The sequence below is a fragment of the Phaethon aethereus genome (assembly GCF_964289735.1).
Source record: "Phaethon aethereus genome assembly, chromosome: 21".
Classification (NCBI taxonomy): domain Eukaryota; kingdom Metazoa; phylum Chordata; class Aves; order Phaethontiformes; family Phaethontidae; genus Phaethon; species Phaethon aethereus.
Window position 1 is genome coordinate 1,844,081 of NC_138597.1, and position 14,736 is coordinate 1,858,816.

A 14,736-nucleotide genomic window follows, 5' to 3' on the forward strand; every position below is an offset into this window, starting at 1 on the left:
TTTGGGGAGGGTTCCCTACTTTTTGGCTGCTGGATGTTGACTAAAACCTGTCAGAATCCACCCATTTTTCCCCTCCTCCCCATCACCTCAAGGGGAAAGGGAAAGAGGGAGGTTGTCCCAGATTCAATCCCTTCAGATTTTAATTTGTTCCAATCTTTGCGGAGGGAGGCACGTGCAAAGATGAGGTGCAGTTACTGGGATGAGGGCTGCTCACGCCCTCAAATTTACCAATATTCATCCTTTTGACTGGAAAAAACTATCCTGGTCCCAGGCTACAAGGTGCTGGTTCAGCCTTGAATGGGGTTGGGCCGTTGAGTTAAAACCTTCAACTCTAGAAGGGTATGGGCAGCCAAATTTCTCGGCATTGGGTGAACAACAGGATTTTTAGAATAAATGGTGTGGTTTTTTGCTTATTGGGAGGGATCAGGGCTGATCCCAAAGCCTGATCCAGGACAGGGCAGGGAGGGGAGGATACTAACACTCGGCTAATTTTTATATTTTTGGCATTTTGACGCAAAAAAACCCTGTCCTTTCTTCCTTCTTACGGTCCTGGACGGAGGACAGGGAACAAGACTGGCAGGCCCAAGGGGTGAGAGACAAAAAAAAAGGCATCGTATTTGTGTCGAGTAAAGGTTTGCAGCACTGGAAGATTCCTGGCGGGGTATTGCTGCTGTTTTCCTTACAGAGTCAAGCATGGAAATATTCAGTGCGCACAGGGCTAACAGCCTCCTGCCTGCCGGTAGTTGGTTTGTTTGTATAAAACCGCTTTTACTCACATCCCACGAGGAGTTTCGGAGAGATACAAAGCCTCTCAAACCCCCGGAAAATAAAAACCAACCTCAAGAGGATACTGGATAGCAGATTTCCCTACCTCCTCACCCCAAATCCTCGGCTTGGATCGCAGCAATGCGGGTCCTTCGCCGCCTGTAAACACGATCCGCTTAACTGGGATCTTACTGGGAACCGGCGGGGCAGCGCTGCAGGGTTTTGCTTGGACTTTATTGGTTTCTCGCTCCCTAATTCACAGTTTGAACGCCTGCGTGACAGAGTAAGGGCTTAGAAAGGAGAGGGGAGAGCTGCGGGGAGGGAGGGGAGAAGGTGGCAAAGGGCTCAGGCCGCATTATCTTTTTGCTCGCACAAAGTACAAGGCATTTGTTTTGGGATAGTATTTCACGTTTTGTTTCTTGTCCATGAGGCCACCGAATATGATTAACTCCCCTCTGCCTTGCACCACTGTGTGTAAACTGGTTTCGGGTGGCCCCACCACCGAACTGCTGTTGAACACTTTCCACTTGACTCGTCCTTTTTCCTTGGTGTCTTTAATGTCCAGCACGTACATCTGCATGGGTTTGCAGTTCATGCTCTGGTATAAAGGCTTCCCCACGTTGAGGGACTGGGGAGGGTGGTGGCCCAGGCGGCGGGCGATGGGAGGTAAGGAATGGCTGTCGCCTTGGGTAGAGCCCGGACGTGCCGCCGAGCCCGTCTCGGCGCCCGGGGACCCCGGGGAAGAAGCCAGGGGAGGGCTCAACGCCGCGGAAGCCGAGGAGCCTTTGGAAGAGAGGGCTTTGACGGCCTCCAAGCTCCTTCGGAGTGCGCCGGGGGAGACAGCTCCTGGGAGGGAGCTGGCGACGTGGGGCGGCGTGTGGATGCCGTTGGTCTGCTCGGGGGGGTTCCTCACGCTCGCGCCGACTGTCCTGCCCTCCACACCGTCCATCTGGCAGATGATGGAAGCTGGTTTCTGTTCCCAGCTCAGGTCGACAGATCCCAAACGCAGGTCTTTCTGCTCTGGCAGCGATCCCCGTCGCGGCGCCAGGGTGAGCCCCACTTTTAGGTCGTAGCCTTCAGCCGCGGAAGGCGTGCTGGGCGATACGACCTGCACGGGGCTGTCCAAGGAGGCACCGCCGGCCGCCGTGGCTCCGGGCGATAAACTCCCACCGTTGAGCACAGGGGAACTGTCCCCTCTAGCCGGGGAGAGGCTGCCTTCCCGGGATCCCGAAGGGGTTTGCCGCTGCGCTCTGGGTCGCAAAGTGCCCCAGCGGCCGTTGACGCAGGGAGCCTCGTCCGTGTTCCTGACGGGAGATTGAGAACGGTATTCCCGTGTTTCAGGGACCAGGGCGGGCGGTGTGGCGCTGATGGGAGAAGGGCGAGAGTTCAAGCTAGGACTCAGAGGGGCTCTCCCGCTGGGAGCTTGGCTGAAGACCACAACGCACTGTCCCACCTGGAAGAGAAGGGGAGATAACGGGTTACAAACAAGGAGGATGACCCTTTGCGCCATATCGGGGTAAAAATAGGGGGGCATGGAGCACTCTGGGCAGGCAATAAAGATCAACGGATGCATACGAGAGAGCAGAGACCCCACTGCCTCCATACCCTGCAGGCAGGATGGCACCACAGCTCCGGGGCTCCGTGGTCTTCGTTCTCCACCTTGAGCGGCTGCCACGTCCAGGGGTTCACGTGCATGTGCAGTAACCAGGCGTCCTTAAAGAGCTGTGAAGAAACGCGTGACAGATTTAGGCGCCCGGTTTGAGATTTAGGAGCCCGGTTTGCTGCAGAGATCATCCCATCAGAGGTAGGAGTGGTGCTTTGCTGCTGCAGACAGAGCAATGGTGACGCAGATCAAGATCTGGCCGCTCAGGAGTGACTACACCCTACTATGGCCATGGACAAATCCCTTCATCTCCATCTTCTACCCCAGTATAACATCAGGGCTAATTCTTCCAAGGTTCAATTAACCTTGGCGAGCTGCTCAGATAGCGCCTGGGGTGCTTTTTCCCTAATTAAAGCAGCTCTAGCAATAGCTAGGCAGCTTCTCTGGAGAATCTACCGCATGGGTGCCCAGATTTGCAGGATAAAATGCCACCCAGGTAAGGCGCACAGTCCCTCCTCTCCCCAGTCCAGCACCCCGGGCTCAGTTACAGCGAGACGCGTGTACTTCATGCCCACGCTCCCCCCAGGGTACTTACTGCATTGGGACCACCACAGCCACCAAGGATTAAAATGGTTTCGTTGTCTATTACGATCTGGAGGAGACAAAGAACAGCGTTTCAGACCGGGAAGGACGCTTCCGTCCCCGGCGCTTTCGGCAAGGCCTCCAAGTGCAGGCAGAGCCAGGTTACGGCTTCTCAGCCACGCAGACACTGCCGAATTTTGTCCGCCCCGGGATGAGGAGCGGAGCTGGGAACGGAGAGCCGGTTTTACTGGGCCCGAGGCAAAGCGGGATGCAGGGTTCACCCCACTGCCTTGTCCCGAACAGCTCGCAAACCAGTTCCTCTTACAGAGGAGAGCAATTGCCCTTCCTGAAGCTGAGCCAAACAGCACAGGACTTGACACCCCTCTTCAAATAAATGAGAAGGTGGAAGGATTGTCTGGGAGGGCATGTGATTGCAGCAATATCTGTTAGATGCTGGTGGTGGGTGAGCTGGTCCCTCAGTCTCCTTTTCCAGTGGAGGGAGAGAAAAAGGCACTTTCAAGCATGACCCACCCGATCTCTTCTGGGTGCCCTGCTAGGCTGAGATGAAGCGCATGCCGGGAACTGTGGACCATCCTCCTGGGGACCACAAAGGGAAGGCAGGGATGCTGGCTGCGACAGAGACACCTGCATCGAGCCGGGTGATTCCCACAAGCTCCCGGCCCCAGGCAGACAATAAAACAGGCACTGCCAGACCTGTGCTTTGAGCGGGTACAATCCAGAGTCGCTGGAACTGGGAATCAGGAGAGCGGAGCAATCGAAAGGGCCCCAAGCCAAACCAACTTGTGATAACACTTCATTGATCTTAAACGCCACGGGCGATGATCGCTGGGTGAAAACAGCAATTTGTTTTCTAGAAATGCTCATTAGAGTTCTGAGTCATGTGTAAGACAGGGCACGGTACCTGCCTGAGCGTTAGGGAGATTAAAAGTGCACCCTCACAGAACAGATGGCTCGAGAAAACAAGGGCCCGTCGGGCAAAGGCTGCAAAGATAACTTGGAAATCAGGTGCTAGCTTTCAGGCGACCTGCAGAGAGCTGCCTGGAAGCTGGAAATTAAGCCACGTCTGGTTTATCTTTGGCAGCGTGTGTTGGTGCTGAGCTAGTGAAGGAAAGCTCACCTGAGACTGGCCACCTCGCGGGTGAGGGCTGGGCCCAGAGATGTTGGGCTTGGACCAAGCCCACTGCTCGAGATCCAGCACCCAGACATCGTTGCTCCTGAAAGGATGAGACAACAAGCGTTGACGATACAACCAGGCCCTCTGGGTGTCTGAAACATGGGCTCAGGGCAGAGTTTTATGGCAGAATTGGGTTTTCTGCAGGCTGGAGCCTCGAGGGGATTTGCTGTGAGATATGCAAGGTGTACTAAGGCAGCCCGTAGACCCCAAAACCCTGCAGAGGTTTCCTTCTGAAACTGTCAGAAATTGTGAGCTACCCAGGGACCACCACAACACGCTCCTTGCTCGCAGGAGCGTTTCTCAGACACCCTCGCCCCAGACCTACATTTGCCGAGATCCTAGTGAACCCCCAAAGACGATCATTTTGTCTTCGATGACACAGGAGGAGTGTCCTGCCATGGGAGGGGGGCCATGGGTGGTCACGATGCAGTTCCACCTGGAGAAGGAGAAAGACGTTCACCAGCGGGTCGGAAAGGAAAGCGCCGGGTGAACGGCAAAAAGAAAAATCCCAGGGGCCAGCAAAGTCCTCAAGAAGACATTACAGAGGAAAACCTCAGGGAAAACCTCCAAAGATCCAAATAATAGCAAAACTAATTAGAAATACTAATGTGCTAAACATTTTTAAAGCATGACAAAGTCACAAGGCCAAGTTGGAAATATCGCCCCTTTCAATTAAGTTCACCCTGAATTATTTCCAACGCGCTTTAATTACAGCTTTCTAACGACACTGCCCAGCAGTGCATTGGATAATTGACACTTTTGATGATGCAAACTTCTCAATGAAAGAGAAGCAGGAACCATTGCCGCTTTGATACAGCACTCGCTCCTTTCTCACACAGAAGCATCAGTGAGAAAGCCTGGTCTAAAACCAGCTGAACTGTGTTTTAAAGGGGAAAGGAAAATTCCTGCCATCTCTGCGGTCACTGCTGGATGCTTTATTAGGAATCCAGGAGCTGTCAAGGCAGAGAGCCTACTAAAATGGTGCCGATACCAGCTTTATCACCTCTCCCTTGGAGGGCCACAGGAGCTTTGAGTTTTGGACCATCGCTAAAAGCAGTACCTCCAGGAGTTAAGGCTTTATCTGCCCCTTTCCTCAGAAAGGCTTCACTGTCTGCAGCCAAATCGATTACGCATTTAAAACGTTCGCATCCAGATTTCTCTGGCTGGATGGGAACGGTCGGGGACTCTGGCATATCTTAGGTACAATTTGAGAGCTGTATGGAAGCAACCACCACCCAAGAGGTGCCAGACAGCAGCGTGCCCACATCTCCAGCGTGCTCTGGTACTTTTTCGTTGGTGTGGTTTTTTTTTTTTTTTTAATTTCAGTAAGAGCACCACACACTGGGATTAGATGCACCGAGGAAACCAAGCTTCCCTATGAACCCGTCCCAGGCGGGCTCGGAGAGACACCCTCCGGCATTCCTCCAGCTGCATTACAGACACATTTTTACAGGATCAAAGCTTGGGCTTCGAATCCAGATGTGCTCTTACCAATTTTTGGAGGGTGAGTATGTATGGATCTCATCAAAGAACCTCTCTGGCTGGTGCAGAGGGTAAGGGCTCGGCCGTGTCCACCCACCGAAAAGCACAAGCAGGTCCTTGTAGACCACCAGTGTGGCCCCAGCCTTGGGCGACGGGTACGAACCTGGGCAGGGATAGAGAAGGGGAAGGTTAGAAAACCACGCTTGAACACAGCCACCAAACTCTGCATCAGTTTTACTGAAGTGCGACAACACGGAGATTCCACCTTTAAAAAAAAAAAAACAAAAAGGGCAGAAAAGGAGGCAAAATTAGAGTTGGGAGCCTGGGAAGAAAAACTACTGCCAGTTTGTGTCATTGTAATTAGTAGGAGCCTGAAAGCACATCTCATGTATGGCAAAACATCTGTCACTCACTGGCAGGAAATTGCTAGCTTTCTAATGTAACCCTTGAAATTATTGCTTTAGCGCTGAATAAAAGCAATAATTACTTCCAAATACCTAGTAACTTCTCCCCAAGGAAGGAGGGAGAAGGAATACCAATTCTAGCGCATCCAGCGTTGCTCGTGGCAGATTGCTTGGATACTCACACGCCGGACCCCATTTTTTGCAAAGCGGCATGATTAAAACTCTGAACACTTTGCTGCGTGAATCAACGGTCTGAGTCTGCAGAACAAAGTGCTCCTCGAAAGATTATTAAGAGACTTTTTGCTTGGCTTGTTTGAGGTTCAAGAGGCTCCGCAGGGGCCAGGGACCTCCCGAGCAGGACCTGCACAAGCAAGACGATGCGACCTCTTGGGCTCGGTGCTGTTGCGATTTGCCGTGCTCAAGAAATTGCCGTACAGCTCAAAGGTTTTCCTGCAGCGCAGCAAAGCGCCGAGCTCACCTCTCAACCTACTGCCGCTCCGTTACGACCCCGCTGCCTGCGGTCCGTACCCTGGCCACCGCATCGCTCCTTAGCGGGCTCGGAGGAAGAGTAACTTCAATGCAAAGAGCCCCTTTGGGAGGGCAGCTATCAAAGGATGGGATCCCTTTGAATTTATGTCACAAAATCAGCCACGGTCCGCTGCAAAAATACAAACCCTGCCTGCTCCAGCAGCCAGAGGTGCTGTGTCACTACCTCGCTGACGTGTTCGGCGCCGAATTGCTTCCCAGGAAAAGCTAAAGCCTCTCCAGCCACAGCTGATGCATCTGAGCATCCTCCTTCCCACGGCCGTCACCAGCACCGAGCAGATTCCTCCACCTCTGCAGTCACGCTTTCAAAATAATCCTAAATACATCACCCCAAAAAAACGGATGTGCGTGCCTGGCTGCGGGAACCGGGGGCAGCTCGAGGGCAAGGCTGCGCACGTGGCCGCAGCAGCACTGTCACCCTCTCCAAAAAGGCTGTGAGACCAAACCGATCTCTCTCCTCCAATGTCCTAATAGGACTTTGAGAAACATTTTTAGCAGGTAATGACACGCAGAACAGAGACTATTTTTAAAAGAAACCAGAGCAGCTATTTTAAGATGCTGCAACCGAGAAAAGCAATTCGATTGCGATGGGTTCCAGGTGGTGGGTGGTAAGAGCCCAGCCAAAAAGCAACCCCCGGCCAGACGCAGAGGAGATGGCCGCAGGGTCCCTGAGCCTTTTTGCAGGGACAAAGCACATTTTGCTGCTGCTCTCAGGTATACAGCTATAGGGGAAAAGGGGAATAAAACTGTGCAGGAAACAATTCTTGTGCTGGGGCAGAGCTATACCCAAGGTCTCCTTAAAGACGAGAGTACCAGAAGAAGGTCACATTTGGTTACTCTTTGTTCCCAAATTCCAGTTTTCCTGGCTCGTTCTGTGGCTGTGTGCAATTCAGTAATCCACACCAGCAGGTTTCCAGCCTAAATATTTCCCCAGCAGAGCATAAAGTTGCTCTCCCAACCTCGGCGTCGCAAACTAGACTGCTAGAAACATTTCTACCTGACTTGCAGAGAATCAGCTGGCTGGGCTTCTCCACCGAGGACGCCACAGGGCAGCATGGTGCTGGGTTTAAATTGGGTTATTTTTAGACAAAAAGGGTTAGCTAGTCATCCCAGGATGGAGAAACAGGTCGGTACTTTGCTCAGAAAGGTCTGGGATGGTGCGGTGAGAAAAGCCACTCTCCTACTGCTGTAACCTGAAGGTCAACCCCAGCCTCAGACACCGAGACGGTTCCCAAATGAGTCAACAACATGTAAACAGCCCAGGGCAGAGGCTAGCCCTGGTTTTTCAGGAAGCTTTGCCTGTTATTGGATGTTGTACGGGTGTAAATGAGCGGAGTTTCATTCTGCAATGCAGGAAAAATTTGAATTTTACAAGTCAAAGGAAGAGTTGGCCTCGCAAAGCCTCTCCAACCAGACGGGATATCTACAGAAGCTCTCCGCAAGAGAGACGCGCCACAAGCTTGTCGTACCGGAGAGGGCTCCGGCCATCTTGTGTTTGAGTAGAAACACGTGGACAAAGAGTGACTGAAACCTGGAGAATTAATACCGCTTCTCTCTAAAGCAGGGGAGAGCTGCTGGGTGCTGCTGCCACCGTCCCGGGAAGGGCAGGAGGATCTGGAGGGAAGATGGAGCAACGCCTGCCCTGCCCAGGAGAAGAGGGAAGGCGACCGGCAGCCTTTGTGACTTCAGGTCTCAAGTATGCGGAGGAGTGCGCGGACGGCAGCGGGGACATCAAAGGGACACGGCTCAATTACGTGGGGCCCCGTAACGACCTGCTCAAAGTTCGAGCTCTTTAGAGGATGTGCCGGGCGGCCTTTCAAAGACTCGCAGGAACGTACTTGACGCGGGAGGGCTTCTTCCTCTGCGGGATTACGCTTGCAAATGAAACGGCTTCTGTTCCTCGGCACGGACTGAAGCGCCTGCAGAAGAACATCGTTAGCTAATTGCACTGGTTTCAACTGCTCCCTTGGTCAGAGCGCAGAGAGGACTCTTCCTGGCTGGGTTTCCAAGCTCCACGCCCTGATAACGCCATCCAGCCCGATATCAGATTATCTTTCCTTGGGGATAAAAATTCAAGCATGCGGAGAGTGTAGCACAATTAACTACTCCTAAACATAGAAGGCAACATCTCTTTACAGCTGACGCTGTTTATTCAGTCAGGTTGAGTAGCTAAAAGCCGGTCCGAGCTATTTTTTTCCAGTTGATGGATTTTCCTGGCTTGCAAAGCAGATACATACTTTTCAAAAAACAAACAAACAAAGATCTCCGGCTTCCACGGATGTTTGGAAGAGAAATACCAGCCTCTGATGGCTCCTGACACGAGCTCTGGATGCTATCTGTTTAGGATCTGTCCTTATAAGCATTTTTTAAAGCCCATTTATTCAGCCCTCTAATGCAACCGGAGCAGCACACACAGAGCTCAGCAACCACAAAAGAAAAGCCTGGCTGTAAGGGCATGTGTAACACGAATTTCCAGACTAGCCTTTTACCTACGGCAGGCGCAGCCCCGAGCGACTCCAAAAATGAATACCATGTGGAGCTTGAAATAAAAACGAAGGGTGGGGGGAGAACCACGCGGTGCCCGATTTGATGGGATCACCCCGATGAAAGGATGGGTTCAGATCGATGTCATTTGGGGAAATATTGTAAAACAGAGGGGCTGGAGCGGAGCTAAGGGTTTGCGCTGTCTTGGGGGGGAAGGTTAAGATATGGAAAGAGTTCTAGGGTGGTGTCAAGGGGATAAATTTTAGGGAATTACAGCAGATTTCTGGAGATAGATAAGAGCTACTAATAACAAGCGGGGGCTGTTATTGCCGGGTCTGACGTATTTCTCAAGCCGCCTTAGCTCCAGAGATGATGCTATTCTCCCTACAGCTCCATTGAGCTGATCACCGTCATCCCCAGCCGATTCCATTTACACGAAAATCACCAGGATAAACAAAAACAGGCCCACAACCGCGTTTCCAATTTCAAAGCCGAGAAATTAAAGCGAGCTCCGTCCAGCAGCCAGTGGATTTCAACGTGCAAGGGAAGCCAAGCTCCCAGGTTCAAAAGCCGCCCGCAATCTGCACACCAAAGGCATAGGAAACCCTCCCGGGGAAGGGCTCGGGGCTAACAGCCACTACCTGCACCAACAAAAAAACCAAACCAAAGAGTAAGGCGATGGTCCTTCCCACCGTGGCCCAAGCCACGCTGGAATCACGGCAGCTGCCTGCCAAAGCCAGCCTCTCCCTGCGAACAAATTACATTTGTTCAAGAAATTATGTCCCATCACAAGGATGCGCTTAATTTGGTGGGTACATTATCAGCAGAGCACATTAAAGAAAAAGCCAGAGGGAGATGCTGAACCTGCACAGTCAAGTAGGAAAAGCAACGTTTGCTGGTGACCAGCACGGGTGTTTCCCAAATGGTTTGTCCCTCTGCGAAGTCAGGGCATTTCAGTATAACCCGTCTGCAGAAGAACAAAAAGTTTTGCAGGATTTCAGCCCACGGAGCTTGTGGTGCTTAGAGAGCGTCAAAAAGAAGTGGTAAAAAGCAAATTCTTTTCAAGAAGAGAAAAAAAATTGACCCAGCTGCCAGATGTCACAGCAGAAATGAGGCCAAAAGAATGGCTTAGGCTTACTCGCTCTGCCTCCGACTTACAAAAGCCCGGTCTCAGACCTTTTACCGTGGGAGGAGCCGGCTGTCCGGTTGCTGTTTTGAACTGTGTACATCTCTGGGGGAGCGGCACGGGAAATGGAGAGCTCGTGCTCTCCCCGACGGCTTGGCAGAGGGTGAAACCGGCTGCGCTGCCTCCGACTGACCGCCAGCAGCCGGCCCGGTGCTCAGTCTGGATTTATGAGCCCAGCTTTTAGGCTGGCAGAGACTTAAAGACGCCAAATCACGGGTCCTAACCTGGAAACCTCATCTGCTCCAGCACCACGATCTACCCCAACCGAGGGATTACCTCAGCTACACTCCATCACACAAAAGGTCCATCCCAAACTTGCATGACAGCATGAAATCCCCAAATTTTTCCCCTTTGATGGGAAGGGAAACCAGAGAAGGAAAAAATAATAAATCCCTCTGCTTCCCAGGCCAGCCAGGATTTTTCCGCAGCAGTCTGCAGATTTGCCTGAAAGCTTTTCCCCTGCCAGCAGTTTGTGAGGTTTCACAAGGGGAAGACAACAAGCTGGGGAGCAGCGGTCTAGAGGCCGGAATACGGCGTGACCGGCAGAGGATGAGCATCCCGGCAATCCTGGCATTAGCATCGGATTTGGGAGACGCCAAAGGAGAGCTCCTGTGAGAACAGGGAACATCCCATGGCACATTGCACTCCAGCTCTTTCCAGAAGTCAAACCCCAACATTTAGGACTCGCTGGTCAGATGGCTTGGATCCAGCATCTGACATTCACCTGGTTTTACCCCCAAGACATTCAAAATGGGGCACTGGGATGACAAACATTTTCAAGACTGAAAAGGCTTTGACCAGGTCTGCCTAAACCTTAAAGCTTTTAAGAGCCAGGAAAGTATCACTATCCCTTACCAAAGCCACATGTGATTTAGTGTTCCCTCAAATTTGGCTTAAAAAAATTAAATTCCTTGCTCGGAAGTAGACAGGAATTCAGCTTTGCCAGAGTTTAAAGAAAAATTGAACAAGACCTGATTGGTCTCCCCAAAAAGGAGGCAACCCCTTTGCAGGCACATGCATCTGCTGCCTGCAAAACACCTCTCAGGTAGTGGGGGGAAAAATATCTGTGCACCATCGCAGAGGTTTGTTTTTTGCAAGTTAGGGAGGGTATGTAACCAAACCACAGCAGCCCCCCTGATGTTTTTACAGAGAAAAAGCTTCCACTGTGCTCTCAGCATCGAATTTCCACCCTACAATGACACAGGCTCGTGGTACAAGCCTAGTCAAACCCACGGCGTTGAACCAAAAGTCTAGTTTCTTGCAATCTTTACAAGGTGGAGGCAGAAATCCCCGCCGGGGAAAATAAGTCACCTCCAAGCTTTTGCAATGTCACAATCTTTTTTTTTTTTTTTTTACCCAGGAAATTCTTACATGCAGCGACTCCGAGCCCGATAAAGCTGTTAAAAAGGAGAGGCAGTGCCCTCTGAACCCTGTGCAACAGGATTACTGAGTCACTCTATGCTAATGCTTGGCAAAAATGTCCTTACACAGCAAGTTGAGCAAACAGCGATGAGATAAGAGTGCCAGAACGCCCCGGGGCTTTGCCCCCTTATCTCTTAATAGCTGCAAACGAGGATCGCTGCAATTCATGCACCTCGATGCTGCAGGAGAGGTTTCATTAGGATCCATCCTGAGCGTTTCTCCCCGGCAGCATCACCCCAAGGTGCCAGCTACTCCTTAGGGTGAGGTCACCCCGTATTCCCCTTCGCAATCATCTCACCTCGTTTTGGGAAATGCAAATTTGGCTCTGCGGTAAAGGGTGCCGCCGTTGCAAAAGCTGCTCTTCCCTCTAGGTGGGTGGAATCAAAACGCCAGCCAGTGATCCACCTCTCTCTTTTTTAATACTTGGGTTTTTCCCCCCACCCTTAAGTGATACCGTACCCTGCAGACTTTCAAGTGATTTGAGTAACAGTCTGACATCCCACACAAAACAGCTCTGATGCCAGTTAAAAGGGCTCAACGCTTGGAGAGAAAGGGTTGATCAACTCCTGCGACTTGTCTTCCCTCCAGGAGGCAAAGGGAGATGGAAATTGCTGTATCAGACTACACAACGCTGTAATAATCGGTTAATTGTAGGGAAGGGACCGAGGTATGTGTGGGTTAACGAAGGAGCGTGCCCCGGCTCTGCTGAGCTCCACACTTTTCGCTCAAGTCACGCTCCCGTTTCGTTTGCCACAGCACAGGGGAGGTGGCAGAGGCACTGCAGACGTCGGAGAACCCCAATGCAAAATTACTGGTGTTTCAGGAAATGGCTGTGTAATTCTGAGAGGTTATAGCTACCACAGGGCTAAAAAAACCTCAAGCATCCTTTAAAGAGCATCTTGTGGGAACAGTCAGAAAAGTCTGCTCGAGTAAGTGCAAAAAGCTCAGCACTGGGAAGAGCGGGACTCTGCTGGTCTCGGTCTGCTGCAAAGAAAATGCAGCTACTTACTGAAAACCTGACGTTTTCCTACTGAAAAGCCCAGCACAACACACAAGGGGATGTTCAGTCTGGCTCTTTACATCTTCCTTTTAACCAGCTCTTCCCCCACTTGCTGTCTTCTCCCTTATTTTCATTTTCAAGCCATCAATTCCTGCACTACGCTTTCTTCACACAAGGAGCACACTTTTCTCCCTCATTCCGGTAAATCCAGCGCTTAATGCCAAACTTACTAAATATTTCATGTCAGGAATAAATATTCACCTTTTGGACTGCAGACAAGCATGATGTAGTGCTTCGTCATTCCGCATGCCTACCAGATTTAAGGAGATTTTACAGCAGATGCTTTTCTGAGAGATGTAAAATCAGGCTACACGGCACAAGGATTTAAAGCGTCTTTGAAAGCACATCATGCTGGCTAGGGTACGTGCTGCAAAGCAAATATTGCACATTCAATCTCGAGTATGACGAACATCATCTCGGTGGACAGGGTCCTTAAGGCAAAGGCACAACAGCAGCATCAGCTTAAGGGAGGAAAACCTCGAGTGGGGATGCGTGCCCACTGGCTGGGATGCCTTGGAAGGAGCTCTTGCCGATAGGTGTCAGCACAGCCTGCCCGAAGCCTCCGAGCAGAACCTCTCCGAAGGCTCCTCAAAGCTCCTTCCCAGCTGACGAGACTTATCTAGCCATGGGATAGCGGGATTTCATTTCACTGAGCCCAAAACGGAGCTGCTCCCGAAGGTGAACGTACCTGCCGAGGAGGGAAGGCTTTACAACAGACCCGGGAGGAGAAAGGACTAACTTGATATAAAATGAACGGGGAGCTGGTGGTCAGACAAACCTCCATCACGTCTCGGTGCCTCCTGCGCCTCTGGCCGAGGGCAGTGGCTGGGATGACGGCACCAGCCTCAGGCAGGAGCCGGTTCAGGCTATCAGCTTCCACTCTGGTGCAATGCATTAATTATATCTAAGACCCCACCAATGTAAACACCAGTGCGTACGGCTGCGGCGCCCGTTTGCATATTTTTAAGCTTTCTTTCCTGAAAAGGAAATAAAATAGAAGGTTTCACAGATGTCTTGGCTGCTCTCACAGCCTCCCGACAGCTTGCAAATACCTTAGCTTCACTCAGCCAAACTCGGACGACCAGATACCTGCAAGAAATAAAATTCTCTGCAGGGCTGTTAAAATCAAGCGTCAGGAAAAACTCAGACCCCTGAAAGGGGGAAAAAAAAAAAAATCTGTATAAAACCCCCACCAAAACCTCTTGCAAAACCAACCCTAACTTCTGCTTAGGGAGGTACTGGTTTGAAAGATTACTGGCCTGCACCTTGAGACCGTTGCAAAGCAAAGGGTTCTCCAAGCGCTGACTTTCCGAGGCAGAGGAAGGAGTACTGCAGCAGAGAGATTTCTACTCATCATTTCAAAAGCAGGTGCTCAAAGTTTCACTCAAATCTCAGGTGCACGAGACACATTCAAGTCTCCCAAATTCATCAGGAGCTACTGGATGCTCAGCACCATCAATGAAACACAACTACTTATTTGTCTATATAAGGACTCTCAACCCCAGGAACCTATTTTTGCAGATCATGGACTTCTTATTTACCAACAGGGCTGCAAATAGTTTTCCCCAATTTTGGTATCGCATGCTTGTCAGCAATATTTTCAGATGGCCCGGGGGTCACATTTAAAATGAGCATGTACTACTCGCGACGCTGAAAAGGGGCATGCATCAGCCAGGCCTCGACAGCCAGCCGTCCCATCCCTGCTCGAGGCTACCTTTGTGCGTCGCAAACGGGGACCCAGGCTAAAAATTCTCCGCATCCATCCTGGAGGCCGATAAGGCGATAGTGGGAAAAATTCCTTTGTTAATCTCTGGAGGGATCTGTGCCCAGGGAGCTTCTCTCTGAGAATCTAAATCTGACAAGGTTAAAGCAACAAGCTATTTTTCATGCTGTTCTGCTCGATTCATGCCGATAGTGTCTTAAGAAGGGCTGCTCCATGCAAAGAGACACAAGAAAGCTTCTAGAGAGACGAATGCCGTATGGGCAGATTTAAAACCCTGAATAAAT

General features: G+C 51.2%; 1 protein-coding gene across 1 annotated transcript in view; it reads right to left on the reverse strand.

Annotated features, from left to right (window-relative positions):
• Nucleotides 1–1,120: 1,120 nt before the first annotated feature.
• The window catches only part of FBXO42 (F-box protein 42), a gene marked incomplete at its 3' end in the record, with an annotated part of 32,577 nt that continues 18,961 nt past the window's right edge, over nt 1,121–14,736 (reverse strand). The window contains exons 4-9 of the mRNA XM_082009478.1: nt 5,637–5,790; nt 4,471–4,581; nt 4,089–4,185; nt 2,964–3,020; nt 2,371–2,487; nt 1,121–2,218 (exon numbers count right to left, since the gene is read on the reverse strand). Of these exons, the coding sequence (XP_081865604.1) occupies nt 1,121–2,218; nt 2,371–2,487; nt 2,964–3,020; nt 4,089–4,185; nt 4,471–4,581; nt 5,637–5,790 (1,634 nt within the window). The remainder of the gene's footprint in view (nt 2,219–2,370; nt 2,488–2,963; nt 3,021–4,088; nt 4,186–4,470; nt 4,582–5,636; nt 5,791–14,736) is intronic.